Consider the following 19,596-nt stretch of genomic DNA (forward strand, 5'->3'; position numbering starts at 1 on the left):
TACGAGGGTTGCACGTGCTGAGAGTCTCAAGCGCGAGAGACACGCTGTCTTTTTCCTTCGATTTCTCCCCCGAAGGGTATCGGCTTAACCACTACGTATCGGCAAACCGAAGCCCTCCGGCGCGATCCGCGAGAGGAGTTTGAAAATTCTACTACACATCGGGCGGAGCGAAACCGCGTATTTGCACGTGATCCGGATATGCAACGCGCTCGTTTCTCGGTGACCCCTTTACCTCCTAAACCGGCCGTGTTGCTCGCGGAATAAACGTTCTTTTATTCCGAAATAAACCTTCCTTTATTTCGATCATTCCATCGGTACTCTGGACGACAACGACTGTCTCGTTTGGGGATCGTTTCACTTCGCTTCGCGACGTTGCTGAAAAATACAGCGGACGAAGCGAGAGAGAGAGAGAGAGAGAGGGGAGGGGGGGGGGGAGAAATGTTAATTCGGGCGGGTCTTTCTTATTTATCGAGGAACGCGGGGGAAAATTGAATTTGTTTTATGATAATACCGAGTACAAAACGATATAACGATATAATGAGAGATTTATACAAATGGAGGAATAATTGTGACGAATATAATCGACTCGGCCAAGGGAAGAAATTTCTCGAGAGAGGGAAAACGAAAGACATCTGACGGAAATCGATTCGCTGCTTGGCAGCCGCTAATGCGCGACTAAACGGCAAGAAATAAAAGATCGAGATGTGAGCGTTACTCCCTTCGGGAGCCGCGGGAGCACAACACGTGCGAGACAAGTCGCGATTGCTGACGAAGGCGCTCAACCAACAATTTCTACAATTGAGCAATTAATCCAGCTCCTGTGCCTAAACGTACTCGGATATAAATTTAAAGCAATTGCTCCCCTGATTTAAAATTATCATTTCAGCTGATATATTTTTATGATAATAGCCGACGATAAATTCCCAGCTTAACAGCCATTACAGCACGGCTACAGCGCGACGTAAATGCGCCTAGCATCTAAATCGCAGCCACATTTAATCATCAAAACATCGTGCAGCTGCAGGTGCAGCGAAACGACATTAAAACAATTGACTCCCCTAATGCGTTCGTGGGGGGGGGGTTGCAGAGGGGCTGAAAATCCGCGCAGCTGCTTTCACCAAATCCCGTGCGAGCAGTTTTCAAGAAAGAGTCGCCTCAGCGTCGCGAAATTGACTCAAAATTGGCTGTCACATAGAGAGAGAGAGAGAGAGAGAGAGAGAGAGAGAGAGAGAGAGAGAGAGAGAGAGAGAGAAAAAAAACTCGGAAAAGATGGGTGTCACCTCACCTCAATAAAGTTCCGAGCGCTGGGACAGGCGGCGGCGGGGGAGGGAGGCCGAACGAAATGCGCCTGCGAACTTTCCAAACAACTCCGACGGCTCCAATTTAAGGCAGCCGTATTTCGCGCGTACCAAACGCGGATCCGATAGTGATAAATTGACCGCTGATCGCGCGCCAGACGCGTAGGATGTATCGTCGCCCGATCCGTTACCCGACCGAAATTAGGAACAGGCGCCGGAGTTCGGCGGGAAGTCATATCGTCCCGTTAATTGTACAAATGCACAGCGCCCGCCGGTTAAATGGGATTCGATAAAAGCCCCGCGGTCTCGCGCGCGTTCAATTTACATACGTAAATATGTACGTATGTACGCGCGTGTATCGTAATTGCACATGACGTAGCCGCTGCTACTTGCATACCTCCGCCGTTCCCACCTCGCTCCACACGTGCGACCTTTATTAATCGGCACACGTACGTGCACGTTGTGCACGTATATATGTGCGTGTTGCTACCCAACACGCAAGCCTCACGATCGCAGGTGTACGTGCATGCGTGTATAATGAGGATACGGATAGTAGTATATCAGCGAAGACGTACGTACGTACGTACATATATGCTTACATACGGATGAATGTACTTCGCGCTGCAAAGAGGATTCGAATCGACCGTGCTAGAGAGAGAGAGAAAGAGAGAGAGAGAGAGAGAGAGAGAGAGAGAGAGAGAGAGAGAGAGATAGAGAGAGAGAGAGAGAGAGAGAGAGAGAGAGAGAGAGAGAGAGAGAGAGAGAGAGAGAGAGAGAGAGAGAGAGAGAGAGAGAGAGAGAGAGAGAGAGAGGGAGAGAGAGAGAGAGAGAGAGAGAGAGAGAGTGATCCGCGCATCTCTACAATACGAGATCATCGTACATAAGAAAGTATTCGCTGAATAAATTACAATTTCGACGACTTCGAGATGCGCGTATCGCGCATCGCGTGTATGTACTTAGCATAATCTTTTGTAAGCTCGTCTCCTACCTAACGTGTCGTTAACAGACGTTAACAGACAGACGGCCGTGTGTGTGTGTGTGTGTGTGATGCGATGACGCGGCAGTGGCGTGCGCCGCCCTGATATCGACATTAGAGAAGCGCAAACGCACTTGGTGCACGGTTAATACCCCGCGTTATGATGTGCGTCTGTAACGTCACGTCACAACGATATCGCGCGGCACGTGCGAATCCTCGGCTCTTTCTCTATCGTCTGTTTGACGGCGACGTCTTCGTCTCTCGCTCAATCGCAATTACACGTCGCGACGTAAATCTCGCGTCACCGAAAGCGCGACTGTTTTAGCGGAGCTGTCGCGCGGCTATATTAAACCGCACGACGCCGACGGCGAGAAACCGTAGGTAAGTAAAGCCGGCCCCTTTTTCATCGTCATGCTAGTCCGAATTCCGCCGTGGTCTACAGCCGTCTCTGAACTCCCTGACTTTTGCGAAACTGAGCGACATACGGGCGAGAGGAAATGAAGAAAGGGAAAATAATGAGATATATTACATCGGATCCTTCGCGCTGTGTGCTCGCTCTGTTATCGGTTCTAGATATGTTCGCGGTAACCTTGATAGATGGTACATGGTGGAGGATATACGAGAGTTTCCCCGAGAACAGTCCCGTATGCAATTATCCGTAAAGTGCACGTGTTACCGCGGCCCAAGTTCCCAGTTCGCAAGATTACCTATGCTCTTTGGAGACTTCTGGATTTGAATAATTTTAACTGCCGCGGGGAGGAAAGAGAGAGAGAGAGAGAGAGAGAGAGAGAGAGAGAGAGAGAGAGAGAGAGAGGACGCGGGCGCACCGCCATGCTAATGAATCAGACGGTACCCGGAGAATTTAATTGGAATCTAGCAATTATTAAGAGACTCTAGCGGCAATGAAACCCTTCAAGTGAAGTACCGTTTTATTGCGTCACCGTAATCGACATCGTCATTGAAATCGAGTAATCCCTCTAAGAGGAACTGCAGACGCATTAGGCACAATTTGCGCGGTTATACAAGCAGGATGCAACGCTTTCGCAGAGAAGATGTCATGTTGGCTTTTATCATTAGAAAAACGTGCCAGAGAGTATCGTAGAGATACTGATTACAAAATTAAGCACCTATATATTACCAGGTTTTATCAATTCTCTTTAATTCCCCAGCCGCTGTGGGAAGCACAAAGCCGCACGTGCAGTTAATTAATACAGAGTCGAGACGAAATAAGAGGCAAATGCGCATACCATTAAATGTTGAGATCATTATCGATATATCGGTTATTTTTACTTAAAATGAAGAAATAGAGATAATTAATCGGTAATTGCATCGTTCGATGTGCTGTTCAATTTTAGATCTTTTTTAACTGCACTCATTAACTGAATTTGTGTGCGTGTGTGTGTGTGTGTACATATGCATACAATAGTACTTACCCCGTTATATTTTGCTACATATATCGAATATTTTCTTGCCATTTATTCGTTATCAATTCTAGATCATTCTGATCGTTTTCATCGGTATGCCAACATAGTTGTAATCAAGCAGATAAGCATTCCGTCGCGAACAAAGAAATAACATAATGAATAACGTAAACCGCGCATTTAGTGGAGAGGATTTAGTACATCGTCCCTAAACGATTCCAAATATTCTTCGTCGAGATGTTTCCAATTATGGTATCTCTCAACGTCTACCACATCTCGCGTGTACAGTTTGTCATTTAATTTCCGACTATCACTCATTGGCACGCGATCGATGTCGCTGATAATCGGTATGTCACATTTATGTTCACGTTACGTTACGTTCGAGAGTGTCTAGAGTAAAATTTAATCTCCCCGAGGCGTGACATAAACATCGAAAAATTGCCAAACTAATCCACAGATAATTGAGATCACTTCGATTCTACCACGGTCTTGACCGTAGCTTGATATTCAGGACTCTATGAATATCAATATTGATTATTTCAAGAGAACGAAGCCACCCTCGTCGAGGATGAACGTGCGATGTCTTCCACGGTCGCGATTGTAACTTAACCGGAGCAATATTCACTGTAGGCCGACGTTCTCGAGCGTAAGCTCTGTAAACGCGCGCGTTCATAGTCTTCGCTCTAGGTTTCCTCTAGGTGGTTGTTGGAACGAACTGACGTGCCAACTCTCCCTACGGCGTAACTGGGATACGCGTTCACCCCGACTCTACAAATGTCGCGTCGACGAACTCTCTCCGCGTATTATTATTGCTGTCGCCCACGTACCCGCCGACTGTTCGTGGATTACATTTTGCTAAAACACCCGGTGTAACAAGAGTCTCTAATCGAATTCGCTTCGGAACAAGTTTGTCAAATAAGCGATTTTGCTCATCCACCACGTACATACACTCGACTATCGTTCGTTCGATGCATTTGCATAATGCTAGTCTGCGTTAGCAATTGCCAACTTGTGTCTGCTTGTATTTACACCCGAACGCGTTAAAATTAGACAAACGGTAAAATCAGCGATTTGTAAAAAATCTGCAAAAAATATGGATCCGTGAACGGCGTATGTTTACATACGGCCGAAAGTTGCGTGATCTTAATTCATGAGAGAGTTTCCGAGTGGAAATTTAGTTTCTACGTTTTCTACCTGCAAGTTCCATCGAACTTGAAAGACTAATGAAGAATCTTGAGATGCAAAGTACAGGCTACTTAATTATATTAATTTACTTGGATACAACAAATAGTTACTGCGAAATTTTCCACGTTGAGTCTTGAAGGATTTAATTCAGAATTATTTAATACCTGATTATCTTAATATTTTACCAGCGTTTGATTTTTACTTTCAATCTCGATAAATATCATATTTATTATATATTATGTATTACGCGTATTGATTATATGTTATTATATAAAATATATGCGATAAATATTAAATAATCTGACAAGAATTTATGAGAGAATAAATAAATGTATCAGTAAAAAAAGTCAAATTATTTTTTTGCCATAATCTTCTTTTAACCGCAGATGAGGAAAAAGTTGTAAAAATAAATAATATAACAATATATTCAATAATGCTGCGTACCAAGAAAGATATACATTTAGCTCGGTACTATAATAGACAAACCGAAGGTAAAAAAGTCATTAGCAGTTGCAATCAAAATGGGACGATTGGTCCCAAATAATTAAACATAAAAATCAGATTTATATGGAATTTACATTAGATTCTGAAAACTGATATTCATAGCTACAATCATATGTTCATATTTACAGCAAATTACTTAGAATCTTTAATCAAGAGAATAATTAATTAATTGCAATACTATATTCATGGTGTATTCGTACGGATGCGAAATATTTACGAAAGATCAGAGATTTAAAAACTCTTATTATTTATCAAATGATGAAGAATTACGAATATCAGCCTGAATTTTTCGATTCGGAATATCTCCTCACTCTCGACAACGTTTATTAAACGTCGTTCAAATCGAAGTAAAATGAATGATTTGACATACTTGGAAGTATATGATGTATCCTTCTCCCGATATTCCACGTCATCCGTCCTGTCTTCTCGACCCAACATTCTGCTCCCGGCTGCTCCAGATACTCCATCCTGGCACTGGCACTGACACTCCCGTAGATACAATTCGATCGCGAGGAACGTGTGTTAACGAATGCGACACCAAGGAGAGTCCGATTAAACGTCTTGGAAATCAACAGAATTAAATGTCCGATTAAATGTTTCGAGAATTCGTGCTTCACGTCGCGGTATGTGCGTTGCTCCTCGGCTCAATACGTAATGACGCGGTCAAGGACAAATATACGACGCACGAGAGTATCAACATAAACAGGCAAAAACAGTGGGCGAGATTACGAGCGCTAACTGTTATCGCCCGTCGGAACAATGATACGCACATAATCGCGGCGTCCGAGATATCAAAACAAATAGTACCTTCGAAATCTTCCGCAAGTCCCGCCTAGAATTTTCCACAACGCCGTTTTCTCTCACTTCTATTTAAAGGATTGTTGTTACCACATCACATCCAACTTTTAATTCCCACTGGTGGACAGCGCTATTTCCATGCACACACAATTGCAATCTTCTCGATCTCCCGACCCTGTTGAAATTTCCAAAAAAATATATATATAACAATAAATGGATAATAAGAAGGAAATTTTGTTGTTTCACTCATTCGTTAATCCTATTATTTACTCATATTATTTAATTTGTGCTTATCGCACTTACTCGAGCTGCAGTCGAGTGAGTTATATAATTAATACGTCGCTTAAGAACAAAAACATTATATACGGGTAGAATATTGAGATAACTGATATTAAAAATGAATCTAAAACAAATCTTTTTAAGTTTCAATGTAAAAAAAAGTAAATTACTATTATATATTATATTACGAGTACGTATAATAGTAGAATACTTCTATTCGCAATATTAAATATAAAACATAGGCAATAACTTACATAATTTTATATCCCCAGATCTTTGTTTATATTTGCTCTAAAATTTCCAGGATTAAATTACGTTTCAACTCACTGAACGACAATCTATACAATTTCCCGAAAATTCAAAAAGTCGTGAATGTGGAAATTACAGTGGAAATAGAATTACGTAGAAAGTACTATGTTTCACGAGATAATAGACACGTTTTGCGTTAATTGTTCTAATGCAAACATGCCGAAAGAGTTCTAACGGGCTTGTTTTATTTTTTATACAAAACAGCAATATATTTCGGCCATATACATTTCGGATACGTCGATAACTTATAAAGTAGCCGACAGTAGATACACCGCGCAAAATTGTCGACAAGACATTTACCGACGAAATACTATTAAAGACCAACGATTTTGCGGAGTAATATTCATACTGTTAACTTCTCTAATGCAATAAATCTTGTGATCTATCATTATCATAATGCTCCGTATAAATGTTTATGCATTTGTTACGCCATAAATTATATAATTTTGCAAAATACCTCATTATCATTCGTACGCATATACGAATCTCTATCTGAAGTCTCGATAATCTTTTATAGAAAATCTCGTCGATGTAACAGCGATCTATCTTCGACGCAGCATTGCATGAAACAAGGAATCCTAATAGCACAGATGTCCAGAGGACGTCCAGAGTACGTCTTGAGGACGTCCTGGGGATATTTCTTCATCCTCAGGACGTCCTTAGGATGTCCTCAGGAGAACATGTGCTATCAGGGAAAACGATCATGAACTCACCAAAAACAGGTGAACCTGATACGAGCGCCGAATCCAACGGCATACTTCTTGTCGAGTAGAAGCGGAAGAGTTCCCTCCATTTTGTCATCGAAGTGACACGAGCGTTGAACATCACTGGTTAAGCGCATCTGAAAGATATCACGTTTAATTTCACTCGCGCGGAACGCGACGAACGCGCGGTTACGCGTTCCGCTCATATTCATAAATACACAATCCGGCATTCCTGATACTCGTTAGCGCGCGAAATGCACCTTCGGCACGTGAAAATGTGAAAAAGAAACGCGAAGCAGAGCGGCCATAACCCGCGTTCGAGCCGTCGCGAGAATTGCCGCGATGAAATTGTCGCTTGATATCGAGCGTTGATATCGCGACAAATTCCTCGACGCAGTTAACGAAGTATATGTCGCATGTGATTGCGCTTACCTGAACTGATTAATGCGCCAAAACAATCACTCCATTCGATGCTCCTCGTAGCCATCCGTGCGCGCGAATCACTTTCGGCGAGAAGAGAAATTTCAAACGCGTCGTCAAGTAACGTAAACTGCCACTGTGCGACATCTGGAGGAGTACATACTGCAACTTTTCTCCCAGCTTCGATAGCTCGATTGTCGTATATAAATGCGTCGTTGTGATTGGTCCACTCGTTATATCGAATACATTGGTGATATTCGAGAATCTCAATCGTTGCAATATTCAATGAATTGGAATGGCAGTAGTGGCGGCAGTTTGTAACCGACAAGCCGTTCGAGTTTTCGCGATGTTCATTCATTGAGGATGAATCCCGACTGCGACCACGTTATTGCCAGAAGTGCCGAGAGTAAATTATACACGTTCTTGATGAAATATAGAAGACTTATCATTAAAAGTGAGCGTCTCGCGATCGAGAATGTCGAATAGTGTCTGTGCACTCGCTGAGTTGTTGTGGCTGGTTAGAATTCAAACGAGCTGACTTAAGTTTTCGACTTATCGATGGACGCGAAGTCACAAATTATCACCAAGCTACGCCAAAAGTAAGTCTCTCGCGTTCACTGTAACAAAATATCGTTAAATCGTCGTCAAAAATGAGTATCTCGTCGCAATGATGTTTCGAAGCGCCGGATGCAGTACACGCGACCGTTAAATTTCAAGATCGTAATGGTCGCCGTTTTCGTCGGTTGCGAAATGAACTGCGGCGCGGCAGTTTGTATTCGACAAATCGTTTCGCACTAATTTTATTCGCCAGAAGTGAATCACGTGCGCGAATTATCGCTGAAAGTGAGTGTCGAGAATAATTTTCGCGCTTGTGCGATAGCGAAATATCGTTGAACAATCGTCAGAAGTAATATATTTATGATTATTTGATACGCCTGCATTAAAATAAAATGCATTCACTCATTTACTCAATGCAGCACTTATTTTTAAGAAATGTAAATGACACATGCAATTTTTAAAATTGTCGCTTCTTTAAAATTGTACACACACACATCTTAGTGCACCCTAAATTTTATATGTACATCATACACATATTGTGCTAGAGGATTTTATTTTATAAATTTTATATATTAGGTGTACAAATGAATAATCCAAATTATTTTAAGCAGTTATGAAATCAATTTTAAATTGAATAGATTTTCCGGCTCTTTTGTGATTATGCAATGTTGACATATTAAAAAGGCTATTAAAAAGAACATATAATTTGGCGAAAGGCCCAACATAACTTTCAAAAGTATTCAGTTCAGTACAGTCGAAAATAGCAACAGATAAGGTGCATATCCGACATTGCATTCTTTACGAATTCCAACAAGGAAAAAATGCTGCAAGAGCGTACGAATCGATTTATTCCTTTTTCGGCGAAGGTGTTGTATCGTACGATGTGTGTGCATTTTGGTTTAAGCGGTTTAAAAACGGTAATTTCAGTCTAATCGACAAACAACGCCCTGGAGGCCCTCCGAAGTGCGATAATGATGATTTGGAACTGCTCGCTGAGAATTCGGCACAAACGCAAAAAGAGCTTGCAGAACAGTTGGGAGTAACGCAGCAAACGATTTCCAAACGCCTACATGAGATGGGAAAGATCCAGAAAGAAGGAAAATGGGTTCCGCATGAACTCACTGAAACCAACAAAAATCAACGAGTGGCAGCGTGTCTTTCTCTTCTCAATAAGCAGCGTCGAAAGTCTTTCTTGTGGAAAATCGTTACGGGCGATGAGAGATGGATACTCTATGACAATCCGAAACGCAGAAAGTCATAGGTAAATCCCGGTGAATTATCAAAATTGGTCGCAAAACCCAATCGCTTCGGAAAGAAGGTTCTTCTCTGGTGGCATTTGGTGGGATATCAAGGGCGTGCTTTATTATGAGTTGTTGGAACCGGGTGAAACAATTACTGCGGACTGCTACCAACGTCAATTAATCTGCTTGAGTCAAGAATTGGAACGATAACGCCCGTATACTGGCAAAGGAGAACGTCCAGTGAAATTGTTGCATGACAACGCCAGGCCACACATTGCTTCCAATACAAAAGACACCATAATGAGTCTTGGCTGGGACGTCTTGCAGCACTTGCGGCGTATTCACCAGACATTGCTCCATCCGATTATCACTTGTTCCGGTCGATGCAACACGCCTTGTCCGATATGCACTTCCAATCAGTGGATGAGATCCGAAAATGGCTTGACGACTTTATCGTGTCCGAAGACGTAACATTTTTCCGAGATGGAATTCATCAGCTGCCTGAAAGATGGCTTAAAGTAGAAAGCAACGGCGAATACTTTGAACAATTTAATTTACTTTCTTTTAAAATAAACCTTGAATGTAGCTGAAAAAATTGGATTATTCATTTGTACACCTCATATATATTTTTTTATTTATATACCATCTCCCAAATGTTTAACAAAGTATAAACATATGCAAATCCTTAATAATAATAACTGTTCTTGTATAGTATAATAATAATATATAATATATAATAATAATAACTGTTGTGAACATCAAAATTTATCGAAATCCAATAAGCATCGCTGGTACAATCTCATCCTTATCCAACATCTTTTTCTCTTCCGTTCGTCCCGGCAGCATTAGAAGCGCATTGGCGCCTCTGCAACTAAGTAGTTTACTACTTATTTGATTTCCTGTGCTGTAGGCTAGTGGCAGTTCTGTTTTGTTGTCATTCCATTCCAAAATCACTCTCGCATATTCGGGACGCGGGTCCAATTTATACGACGATGTCGACTACAATGGCGATAATAATGTTATAATCATACGCGTCTTTCAGCGTCTCCTACTTAAATAGAAGATCTTACGAACCTTAGCTTGTACTATGATGGGTTTTGATGAATCACCGCACATCTCTTTTAAAAGAGGGAAAAGAAATAAACGTGCGGTAACAACAGCGGATACCGGATTACCCGGAAGACAGAGGAAATACTTTTTTCTATTATTAAACGTACACGTTGCAAACGTCGTTGGTTTTCCCGGCTTCATATTTACGCGACCTGAAACACATATAGTGTTCTAACAATCTATGCTATACTACGTGAACTACTACGTCAATATGTGATCAAATGAGACAGTACCAAAATATATTGTTGCTTTGAAATATTCTTTCAGAATAGGTTTCAGTATATCTCTATCGCCCATTGATACAGAACCTGTTGTCACGAGTACATCTACCTTCTGCAAAGCTTCTTGCATCTTAGATATCAAAACAATTTCTCTGAAAAATATAATGGGGATATTAGTATTTAAAATTTAAAATTTTGTGTAAATTGAGTAAATGTAACGTGCGCATGAGTGTCAATCACATCAAATTTCGGTGTACTCACTCATCAATCACGATTCCGAAATCCAATGCTACGAAACCGTTCTCTTTTAACAATGTGATCAAGGTTATCCTATTGCTATCGTAAACACATCCTGGTTTCAATGGTTCTCCGATATCCTGTAACTCGTTTCCCGTGGATAATACACCTATAGACGGAAGTTTAGTAACCGTAACTTCTTTAGCACCACAAGCTGCCAGAAGTCCAATCTCCGTTGCACCAATAATAGTGTGCGCATTGATAACTAAACTTCCTTTTTCTATGTCGGAACCAATAGGTCTAATATCTTGTCCTGCTATCGGTTCGGTCATTATCTCAATTTCTTCTTCTTCAGTTTTATCAGAGCTCTCTGATATTAGCTTTGTATCCTCAACTTGCACAACTGCTGTTGCACCTGTCACCAGAAAGAGAAATATAAAAAAATAAAACTAAAACGTACATATAAATTATACATTTCGTATCAATAGTAAAAGTAATAAAAATACTGATTTATTTTTATTTATTATGGTTATTTACCATCAGGTACAGGTGCTCCAGTGTTTATGCGCATACATGTACCAGTTGTAAGCAAAGATGAAAAAGGCTGAAAAATTTTCCATTATAGTTTGTATTCGTTGTCTCCGGACTATTATTGCAACTTACTTCAGTTCCTGCTGTTACACCACATAACACTTTTCTTGTACCTTTCCCATCACTTGCCAATACTGCATATCCATCTTTAATGGAAGCTTTAAATGGTGGCAAGTCACAGAAGGAATGTATATCTTTCACTAATATTCTGCCATGCGCATCTTCCGTATTCACAATTTCAGTTTCTGTTACCTGTACACTCTTATGTATTAACTCTAGTGCTTCTTCCACTGTAATCATGGGAAATGGAGACTGTCTGCTGCGTTGTACAACATTTTTACAAACCATCTGTAAGTATTTTTTATTGTGTATCTCATAAAATCTTTGTATTTAATTATTTTTACACTACTCAAAACAATTAAGGCATCGCACTAAATAAAATTTTAGCTCTTTTGATGATTATTTAATTATTTTGAGGAATATAATATAAAAAAGAAATTTACCATGGTTGAGCTAGAGCCAGTCTGCTGACTTAATAAAGATGTATCTGCATGTTCCATAACTTTATGAGTATCCGCAATTAATGCTTTCCTATCTGTGATCAAATCTACTGCATGTGGTATCGCAGGTGCAATTGCGGTCAAGCATTCTTCCACAGCATTACGTGAACCGGGCAAATTAATAATTAACGTCTTATTTCGTATTCCACATACAGCTCTGAGAATGCATTAATTGTAAAGGCTATGATCTTAAAGGCTATAGAGTGAACAGAAATAAATCTATACCGAGAAAGCATAGCCATTGGTGTATTTTTCAAGCCTGCCATCAACATTGCTGTAACCATTCCAGGAGTTTCCTTATCAAGAACTTTTCTAGTTGCCTCGGGTGTTATGTCCCTTTTAGACATTCCAGTACCACCAGTAGTGAGAATAACGTTTACTTTATACTTGTCACTCCGAGAAATTAAGTATTTCTATATTAAGTACAGAATGAAAAATATAGAATATGAAAAAGAGAGAGAGAAAGAAACAGAGAGAAAAAAATAAGCATATTTAAATTATTTAATTACCACTATCATATCTTTTTCGTCTGGCACCGTTGCTGCACAAATAACATTTCCTTTGAGTATACTTCCTACTTTAGTGTTTGTGTTACTGACAAGTTCTTTTAACGCAGGACCGCTTTTGTCTGTTTTCTCACCCTTTGCGCAAGTGTCGCTTACTAAATTATAACAAAAATATCAGAATAATTAATTCTCATACAAGATTATTGATAATTAAACAAGCATGCAGTCGAATTTAACCTCTAAATAGATATGATCAAAATATTCATCAACGTTGTAATATTTTACTGATAAAATTTAATTAAACTGGAAATTATTAATGCATGTACGATATATTTCATACGAAGCATAAATATTGTAGTACATACCAGTTAAAATTGCAAATGTTATTTGTGCCATCTCTTTTTCGTTTTGAATCTCCTTTCTACTCTATGTTTGAGAACAGACTGAGATAAAATCCCCTTCCTCTTCAACATATATATCATTAAGCCATGACTTTTAACAAACTACAAAAGACATACTAGATATCGGAGACTTTGGTCCCTGATATAACAATAAAATCGTTAATGAGATAAGGATGTGATAACTGAAGATCACAAATTAGATTAATTTGTATGAGAAACGTTATGGATGTGTTCTCAATAAATTTTTCTTTCTCAAATTCCATAATATATGGGAAGCAACATGGGATATACATTTATATTCTCAAATGTAGAGAAACAACCTTATTATACTTGATACTACTGTATCAAATACTACATATACTACATATACTACTATATCAAAATAAGTGTAGCTCTACATGAAATATTACCTATATTTACTTGTTGCGCAATAAACGCCTTTATTATTGAACAATTATCTAACAATAATTGATATCTAATAAATAGCGAAGTGCGCTCAACTCTAAAGTACAATAGTAACATATTTTCCAAATTAATTCCTCCTCTTTTCCTCTGAAGTAAAACAAATACGATTCTTGCGAATGTATCATGCTAATCTTTTCATACTCATCACGTGTAACAACAGTCGTGCCAAGTAGAAACATGGATATACACGGAAATACTTCCATTTATTTGATATAATAGCAGATTTATGCCATATTATTTTGCAGTGCTTTTGAGAATAGTGATGCTGGTGATAAATTTCGTAGAATTTTCCCATAGCACACGATCCCCTTAAAATGTCAGCAGCAGCGATTTAAGGAAGGAATGCGGTTGAATAGAAAGTATTTAAAACATATTTTAATTCATCTCTTTTAACATTCGGATGGAAGATGAAACGTGTATCCCGAAGTCAATAGTCGACTAGGCCTCTGGAATAAGGAAAAATAAAGTTAACAGGATATCATCGTATTTCATTGTACTTAGATTCAGTTGCATCGAACGCAAATTAACATTAATTCTATTTTATTCAGACACCAATGAATTATTGTAACTCAAATAGTACACATCACAATACATTGCTGATGCAACTCGATCTCGCTCGTCGTTGTTGGAGATACTCTACCGACTGCTCCTGGGACTCAATGAGCGAAGTGGTGAATCTCTGTGCCTTCTACGCGAATCGTTTCTACCGCGATCACGATCGCGATCGCGATCGCGATCATCGCGTCGGTAATCTCTTTCCCTGTCTCTGTCTCTTTCCCTGTCCCTTTCTCTTTCCCTCTCACGATCGCCATCTGCGTCCCGATCTCTCCTCTCGCGACGTACAACGTGATGTCGAGGACTACGGCTCGGGCTTGGCGTGCGAGACGCGGAAGAACGTGTATCGGAACTGTGGCCTTCATAGCGATGCCTCCGCTCTCTTTGTCTGAAAAAAATGAGATGATGGAATTAACGTCTCGTTCATTCTGGTGAGTCTTTCCGATATCAAAGGGAAGAGAGAAGTTGTTTACTTTCTACGTAGTTTTAATGACATCTCTCGAATCTCGTCTTCCCGGTCCTGCCGCTGTTGCTCCATTTTCTCAATTCTCAGTTGCTCAGCCTTCTTGTCAGCTTTATCTACACAAGGACGTACAAATTTTTAATTCGTTTTACATCGCGTGATTACACGCAGCGTATTCTTTTAAGCACAACTCACATTGTCTGTTCAGTAGAGCCTGCATTTTTTTCTTAAGCCGCTCCTGAGGTGTAATTTTCAGTGTCTGAAAGATGAATATTCTTAAAGTTCTGTAGCTAGTCGATATTCTCTTGGTATAATACGCAAATCTAGCCCGCATTACGTACATAATGTATGCACACGTACAACTAATGATGCATTACCAGATAAAAACATAAATATACACCGCGAGAAATTTGTCATTTCCACTATCGAATGAATGAACGTGTGTGCACGGATTAAAGAAGCAGCAGCAGCAATGACGCAGCACAAAGTTGAATGAATAAATGTGAATCTGCTGTAACCACACGCCTTTGAGATTTTACCGATTCACGTGAAAATTTCAAATTCCTCATTGCTGTAACGGTGGCCGCAAGAAATGTGCTTGACAATACGTTAGAAATGAAAAACATCAAATAAATGTAGCATACGACGTGGACACGTCGGTGACGTGTCATAGCACAACGAAAACGAGAAGCGCTCGTCGAGGCTCCTCGTTTAGAAGGGTACTTATTATTGAGACAAGTATGTTTTCTGTCTTTATTCTCTGTGCGTTAAGTGACTAAGAAAGCGTTATGGTTCTTACTGACTTTGTGTCCGCCACCAGAATTTGTACTTAACCCTGCTTTTGGCTTGTTCCTGAAATACATTCAATACATGTGAAATACATGTTCAACACAGTCAATACATGATGAATTATAGATCGAGTCGAGTTGTTAGTGCCAACGTGCTTACGTGCTTGTGTTAATTATCGGCGGCTTCGCCGATGTCGCGGGATTGGTTTTCTCTTCGTTATCGGACAGCTCTAGTTCAAGACTCGATGACTTCCCACGGCGCCCGTAGTACCTGTGAACAATGATAAATTGTTGAAAACAAAATACAGCAAAATCATATCACGATTTCTCATCGGCATGCTCAGATGATTTGTCACGTCTGCGGAAATCGGCGAGACTTTTTGTTTTACCTTGGCAATGCTGGTGTCTTGTTGTCATCGCTCCGTGATCGTTTGCAACTCGACTGGCTTCTCGAACGACTTCTAGATCTCGTCGGGGACTTCGATCTCGATCGTGACTTGGATCTTGACTTAGACGGCGAGTAACGTCTTTTTCGATAGCTATCTCTCGAGTGGCTCCTGTTACGCGATCTCGATCTTGATCTTGACTTTGATACGCTGCTCGAGGATACGCTTCTGGACCTCTTGGCGCGCGAACGTGATCTAGATCGGGAAACAGTGAACGACCGGGATCTGCTGATACTCCTGCAACGCGATCGCGATTTACTTCGCGTTCGAGATCGTCTCGACCAGCTTCTTGTTCTTGATCTAGTGAACTTTCGAGGTCTCGAGCGAGGTCTTCTCGATCTAATGAGACAAATGGAAAGTCAAATAGAGGGTAGAACTCTACAAGACACTTTAAAGATTAAAACTTCAAAAAGAAATTATTTCAATTCTGCGAAGGCTATCTGTCATCTTTATCTACAACTTACCTTATTCTAGATCCACTTCGTTTTCTATCGCGTGTCCTATACGATTTAGTCCTACTAACTGAGCGTGAACAACTTCTCGACCTAGACTTGGACAGTTTCCTACTGACTGTTCTCTCGCTGAAAGCAGGGCTCTCCGATCGCCGGCGCCTGAGGTACGAATAATTGACCTTCTTTGAGTACGACGATGTGACGTGCGAAGTACTGCCATGAGTTTCCTCCTCGCCGCCGAAACTTGTGATGTAAGTAATCTGTCCGGTATTTACAGGCGACGCGGAACGCGATCGTGACTTGGAAGAGGATCTTCTGTAGGGATTGTATTCGGGGCTCTCCCTCGCCGCGTAACTGCACAATGATTTGCATAAACAATACTAAGCAAAAGTCCACTCTAAAAAATAATTCGATGAACGAATTATTACCTAGGTGGACTCATCACGCGACCTATCATTTTCTTTTCTCTAAATGCTCGCCGCTCCCTACGCGACCGTCGACCCTGTTTAAAACAGATGCGTTAAAATACTCTCCGAGTAGAAATGATGCTGATTATACTGGATAGGATATATTTTTATTGAACTGCTTCGTATCGATATAACTGTTTACCGAATACATGGCTTTCTCCTCCTCTTGTTTCCGGGCTTGCCGCAAAGTTTCGGCTTCCTCAAAATCTTGCGTTAAAAAGCTAAAGTAATCAGCACCTAAGAGTCCATATTTTTGAGCTACCAAATTCATCTCATGCGCTTGAGATAGCTCTATTTGAGACACATCCACGCATATGTCTGAATAAAAGTAATAAATTATGTAAAAAGAGATCCTCTCTTCTTGTCACAATGTATTGAATTGTACATTGAGTAAACCAATAATACCTAAATCTATATCGCTATCTTCATCATCTCCCTTCTCTTCAGATATGATAGGGTCTACTGATTTTACTGGCTCAGGTATCGGTTCTTCTGTTTCATAATTGTACCCAATGGCAGCATTATTAGCAGACTTCTTTTTATCTTTTGCAGCATCCAACTTTGTGGATGAACCAAATTGCTCCTCCAAATATATCTGATGAAGAAACTTCTCTTCGGCCACTAGCAGTCAGGAAACATTGATCACAAATACGAAGAGTCATCGAGAGATTATACAGGAGATAAAATAGAGACAAGAAACATACCACCTAAAAATTCATTCTGAACAATAATACGATAACGTTCATAGTTGATATGTCTATCTTCACTTGTTAGAGCAATGTCAACATCAATTGTGTCGGGTGCTTCTGGTATCCAATCAAGGTGTGCTCGTACGTCAAAGCGATCTATAAGGTTATCCTCATTGCCTTGCCAAGGCATCCTGCGATGAAATTACAAGTCAAATCAATGAGTGTAATCAACATCATAACATCACTATTGTTGTATACTCACATATTTGCAGGACTATCACCCGCAGCAGCTATCGCTGGGTCCAAATGTATTTTACATGGTCTGCCATGTAGCTGGAGAAATTGCGTAGGATCTGATTTCTAAGTAGAGAATAGAACATAGATGATACAAAAAATGAAAGTACGAAACATGGCATAAAGAGAACAGACGTTATATTTGACAGTAAAATATCCGACGGAAGGGTCGTTCTACTACATTGAACCAAGATAGAAGGAAGAGAATGCGTATATTGTTTATCGCGTATGATCGGATTTACTTATTTATAATTAGCACAAGAGAATCCGTCGCGTAGTTTATATTCATGTTCTTACGATTTTCTCGTAGTAATCTCGTCTACGTTCTGCCCGACGGCGATAATCGACCAGCATTCCGCGAATTTTCTTCTCCTGCTTGCGTGCCTCGTGCCACATTCTGCCACCGGTCTTTTTCACCGAAAAACTCATTTTCTACTGCAAATTAGTTTCGTGCGGCTAACTCAACAAGAGTGCCATTCGTCCGGCTATATTCGCTAAAAAATTGAAGCACTAATAATTGACACGCTTTCTTCTCCCACGAGGCGGACATGTTCATTGGAAACGCTACATCAACGACCTCTTCAGCTTTTGTTTCGTACATACATTCGATACTTGAGAATGAGTGGTAAAATTGATTCGGCATTAAACCACACACTTGATAACCATGTAAGTGATTTGTGTCATAGAAATTTGAGTTCAATTTTACGAACCTTGATCGATGCTGAAACCGCATGCAACTGAAAGCTTAGATTCGTAATTGGAAAAACATTTATTGTACGAAGAACTGGCTTTATATGCCGCGAGTACGATTAATCGGATAGATCAGGCGCGGCGTAAATCGCTAGCGGAAGAAAAGGTAACAGCAAAAGGTGAAGATGCTTTTGTTTATTATTAACCTTATGTAATATCATTTCAAATTTTCAATTACATTATTATATATAATAATAATTATAATAATCATCATAATAATGTTATGACAATGTATACACGTTAGATACAAGTTCATTTTCCTTCATCCGGTATGGTTTTGTTAATTATTTTTTTTCATCTTAATAAATCAGTTTTTTTGTTTGTTATTCGTTCTTCCTCTTTCTCTCTCTCTCTCTCGCATTCTTTCTCTCCCTCTCTTTCACTCGCTTTCGCTCTCTCTCTCTCTCTCTCTCTTTCTCTCTCTCTCTCTCTCTCTCTCTCCGCATTCATTCCATATATTTTTTGTCCCGATTGGCGTATGCCATCGCCGAACGAGACATCAAGACATCATCACTCTCTCTCTATCATGCTTAATTCTCAAAGGACGCTCGCACGTCGCCTCTCAGGCGCATCAGTCATATTATAGTATATTTATTTCTGAACACAATGCTTTTACACATGACGTTAGGAAACTTAGGTTTACTTTACGTCCGCCGCGACATGTTCCAAAAAGATCCCGCGAATTGAAGTCACAGCGCGTCTCGCGCGCGCGTCTTCGAAGGGATTCGCGCTCGCGTTTCGCGCTGGATCTGAGATTTATTTCATCAGCTAAAATACGTCGTCGGAAATGCAAGCGCGCGCGCGCACGCGCGCATACATACACACACACACACACACACACACACACACACACACGAAGGAAAGATTCGTCATGGCTGTAATATAAGCGTCGATTCGATAATAATAAA

The 19,596-nt window shown here is 40.3% G+C and overlaps 3 protein-coding genes across 3 annotated transcripts in view; all 3 read right to left on the reverse strand.

Moving 5' to 3' along the window:
- Positions 1–6,022, reverse strand: part of LOC105191595 (atrial natriuretic peptide-converting enzyme) — a 71,691-nt gene extending 65,669 nt beyond the window's left edge. Inside the window, exon 1 of the mRNA XM_011155113.1 lies at positions 5,755–6,022. Coding sequence (XP_011153415.1) covers positions 5,755–5,851 — 97 coding nt within the window. The 5' untranslated portion in view covers positions 5,852–6,022. The remainder of the gene's footprint in view (positions 1–5,754) is intronic.
- A 4,316-nt stretch (positions 6,023–10,338) lies between these two features.
- cin (Molybdenum cofactor synthesis protein cinnamon) lies at positions 10,339–13,502 on the reverse strand. The gene is made up of 10 exons (XM_011155111.3): positions 13,284–13,502; positions 12,922–13,073; positions 12,638–12,825; positions 12,356–12,569; positions 11,925–12,200; positions 11,799–11,865; positions 11,286–11,676; positions 11,037–11,176; positions 10,768–10,955; positions 10,339–10,692 (listed from the first exon to the last, which is right to left on the reverse strand). Exons 1-10 carry the CDS (start codon positions 13,312–13,314, stop codon positions 10,459–10,461), a joined length of 1,881 nt encoding a protein of 626 aa, XP_011153413.1. The 5' UTR covers positions 13,315–13,502; the 3' UTR covers positions 10,339–10,458.
- Positions 13,503–13,968: 466 nt separating this feature from the next.
- LOC105191590 (CLK4-associating serine/arginine rich protein) lies at positions 13,969–18,500 on the reverse strand. Its single transcript, XM_011155109.3, has 14 exons — positions 18,236–18,500; positions 17,907–18,004; positions 17,660–17,835; positions 17,361–17,576; positions 17,098–17,273; positions 16,917–16,990; positions 16,501–16,842; positions 15,980–16,375; positions 15,751–15,861; positions 15,606–15,654; positions 14,998–15,061; positions 14,813–14,918; positions 14,425–14,727; positions 13,969–14,230 (listed from the first exon to the last, which is right to left on the reverse strand). Exons 1-14 carry the CDS (start codon positions 18,365–18,367, stop codon positions 14,212–14,214), a joined length of 2,262 nt encoding a protein of 753 aa, XP_011153411.1. The 5' UTR covers positions 18,368–18,500; the 3' UTR covers positions 13,969–14,211.
- Positions 18,501–19,596: the final 1,096 nt, after the last annotated feature.

Source organism: Harpegnathos saltator, unplaced genomic scaffold (assembly GCF_003227715.2).
Source record: "Harpegnathos saltator strain DR-91 unplaced genomic scaffold, Hsal_v8.6 scaffold250, whole genome shotgun sequence".
Taxonomy (NCBI): domain Eukaryota; kingdom Metazoa; phylum Arthropoda; class Insecta; order Hymenoptera; family Formicidae; genus Harpegnathos; species Harpegnathos saltator.

Bases quoted from the DNA above. Each gene is read 5' to 3' on its own strand.
- cin (XM_011155111.3), bottom strand. From the start codon at position 13,314: ATGGCACAAATAACATTTGCAATTTTAACTG. The intron at 11,866-11,924 runs GTAAGTTGCAAT...AAAATTTTTCAG, and splicing joins GTGTAACAGCAGGAACTGAA to CCTTTTTCATCTTTGCTTAC. The intron at 11,677-11,798 runs GTAAATAACCAT...TTCTGGTGACAG, and splicing joins TGGAGCACCTGTACCTGATG to GTGCAACAGCAGTTGTGCAA.
- LOC105191590 (XM_011155109.3), bottom strand. From the start codon at position 18,367: ATGAGTTTTTCGGTGAAAAAGACCGGTGGCAGAATGTGGCACGAGGCA. The intron at 17,274-17,360 runs GTATTATTGGTT...ACTTTTATTCAG, and splicing joins AGATAGCGATATAGATTTAG to ACATATGCGTGGATGTGTCT. The intron at 15,655-15,750 runs GTAAGCACGTTG...AATGTATTTCAG, and splicing joins CCGATAATTAACACAAGCAC to GAACAAGCCAAAAGCAGGGT.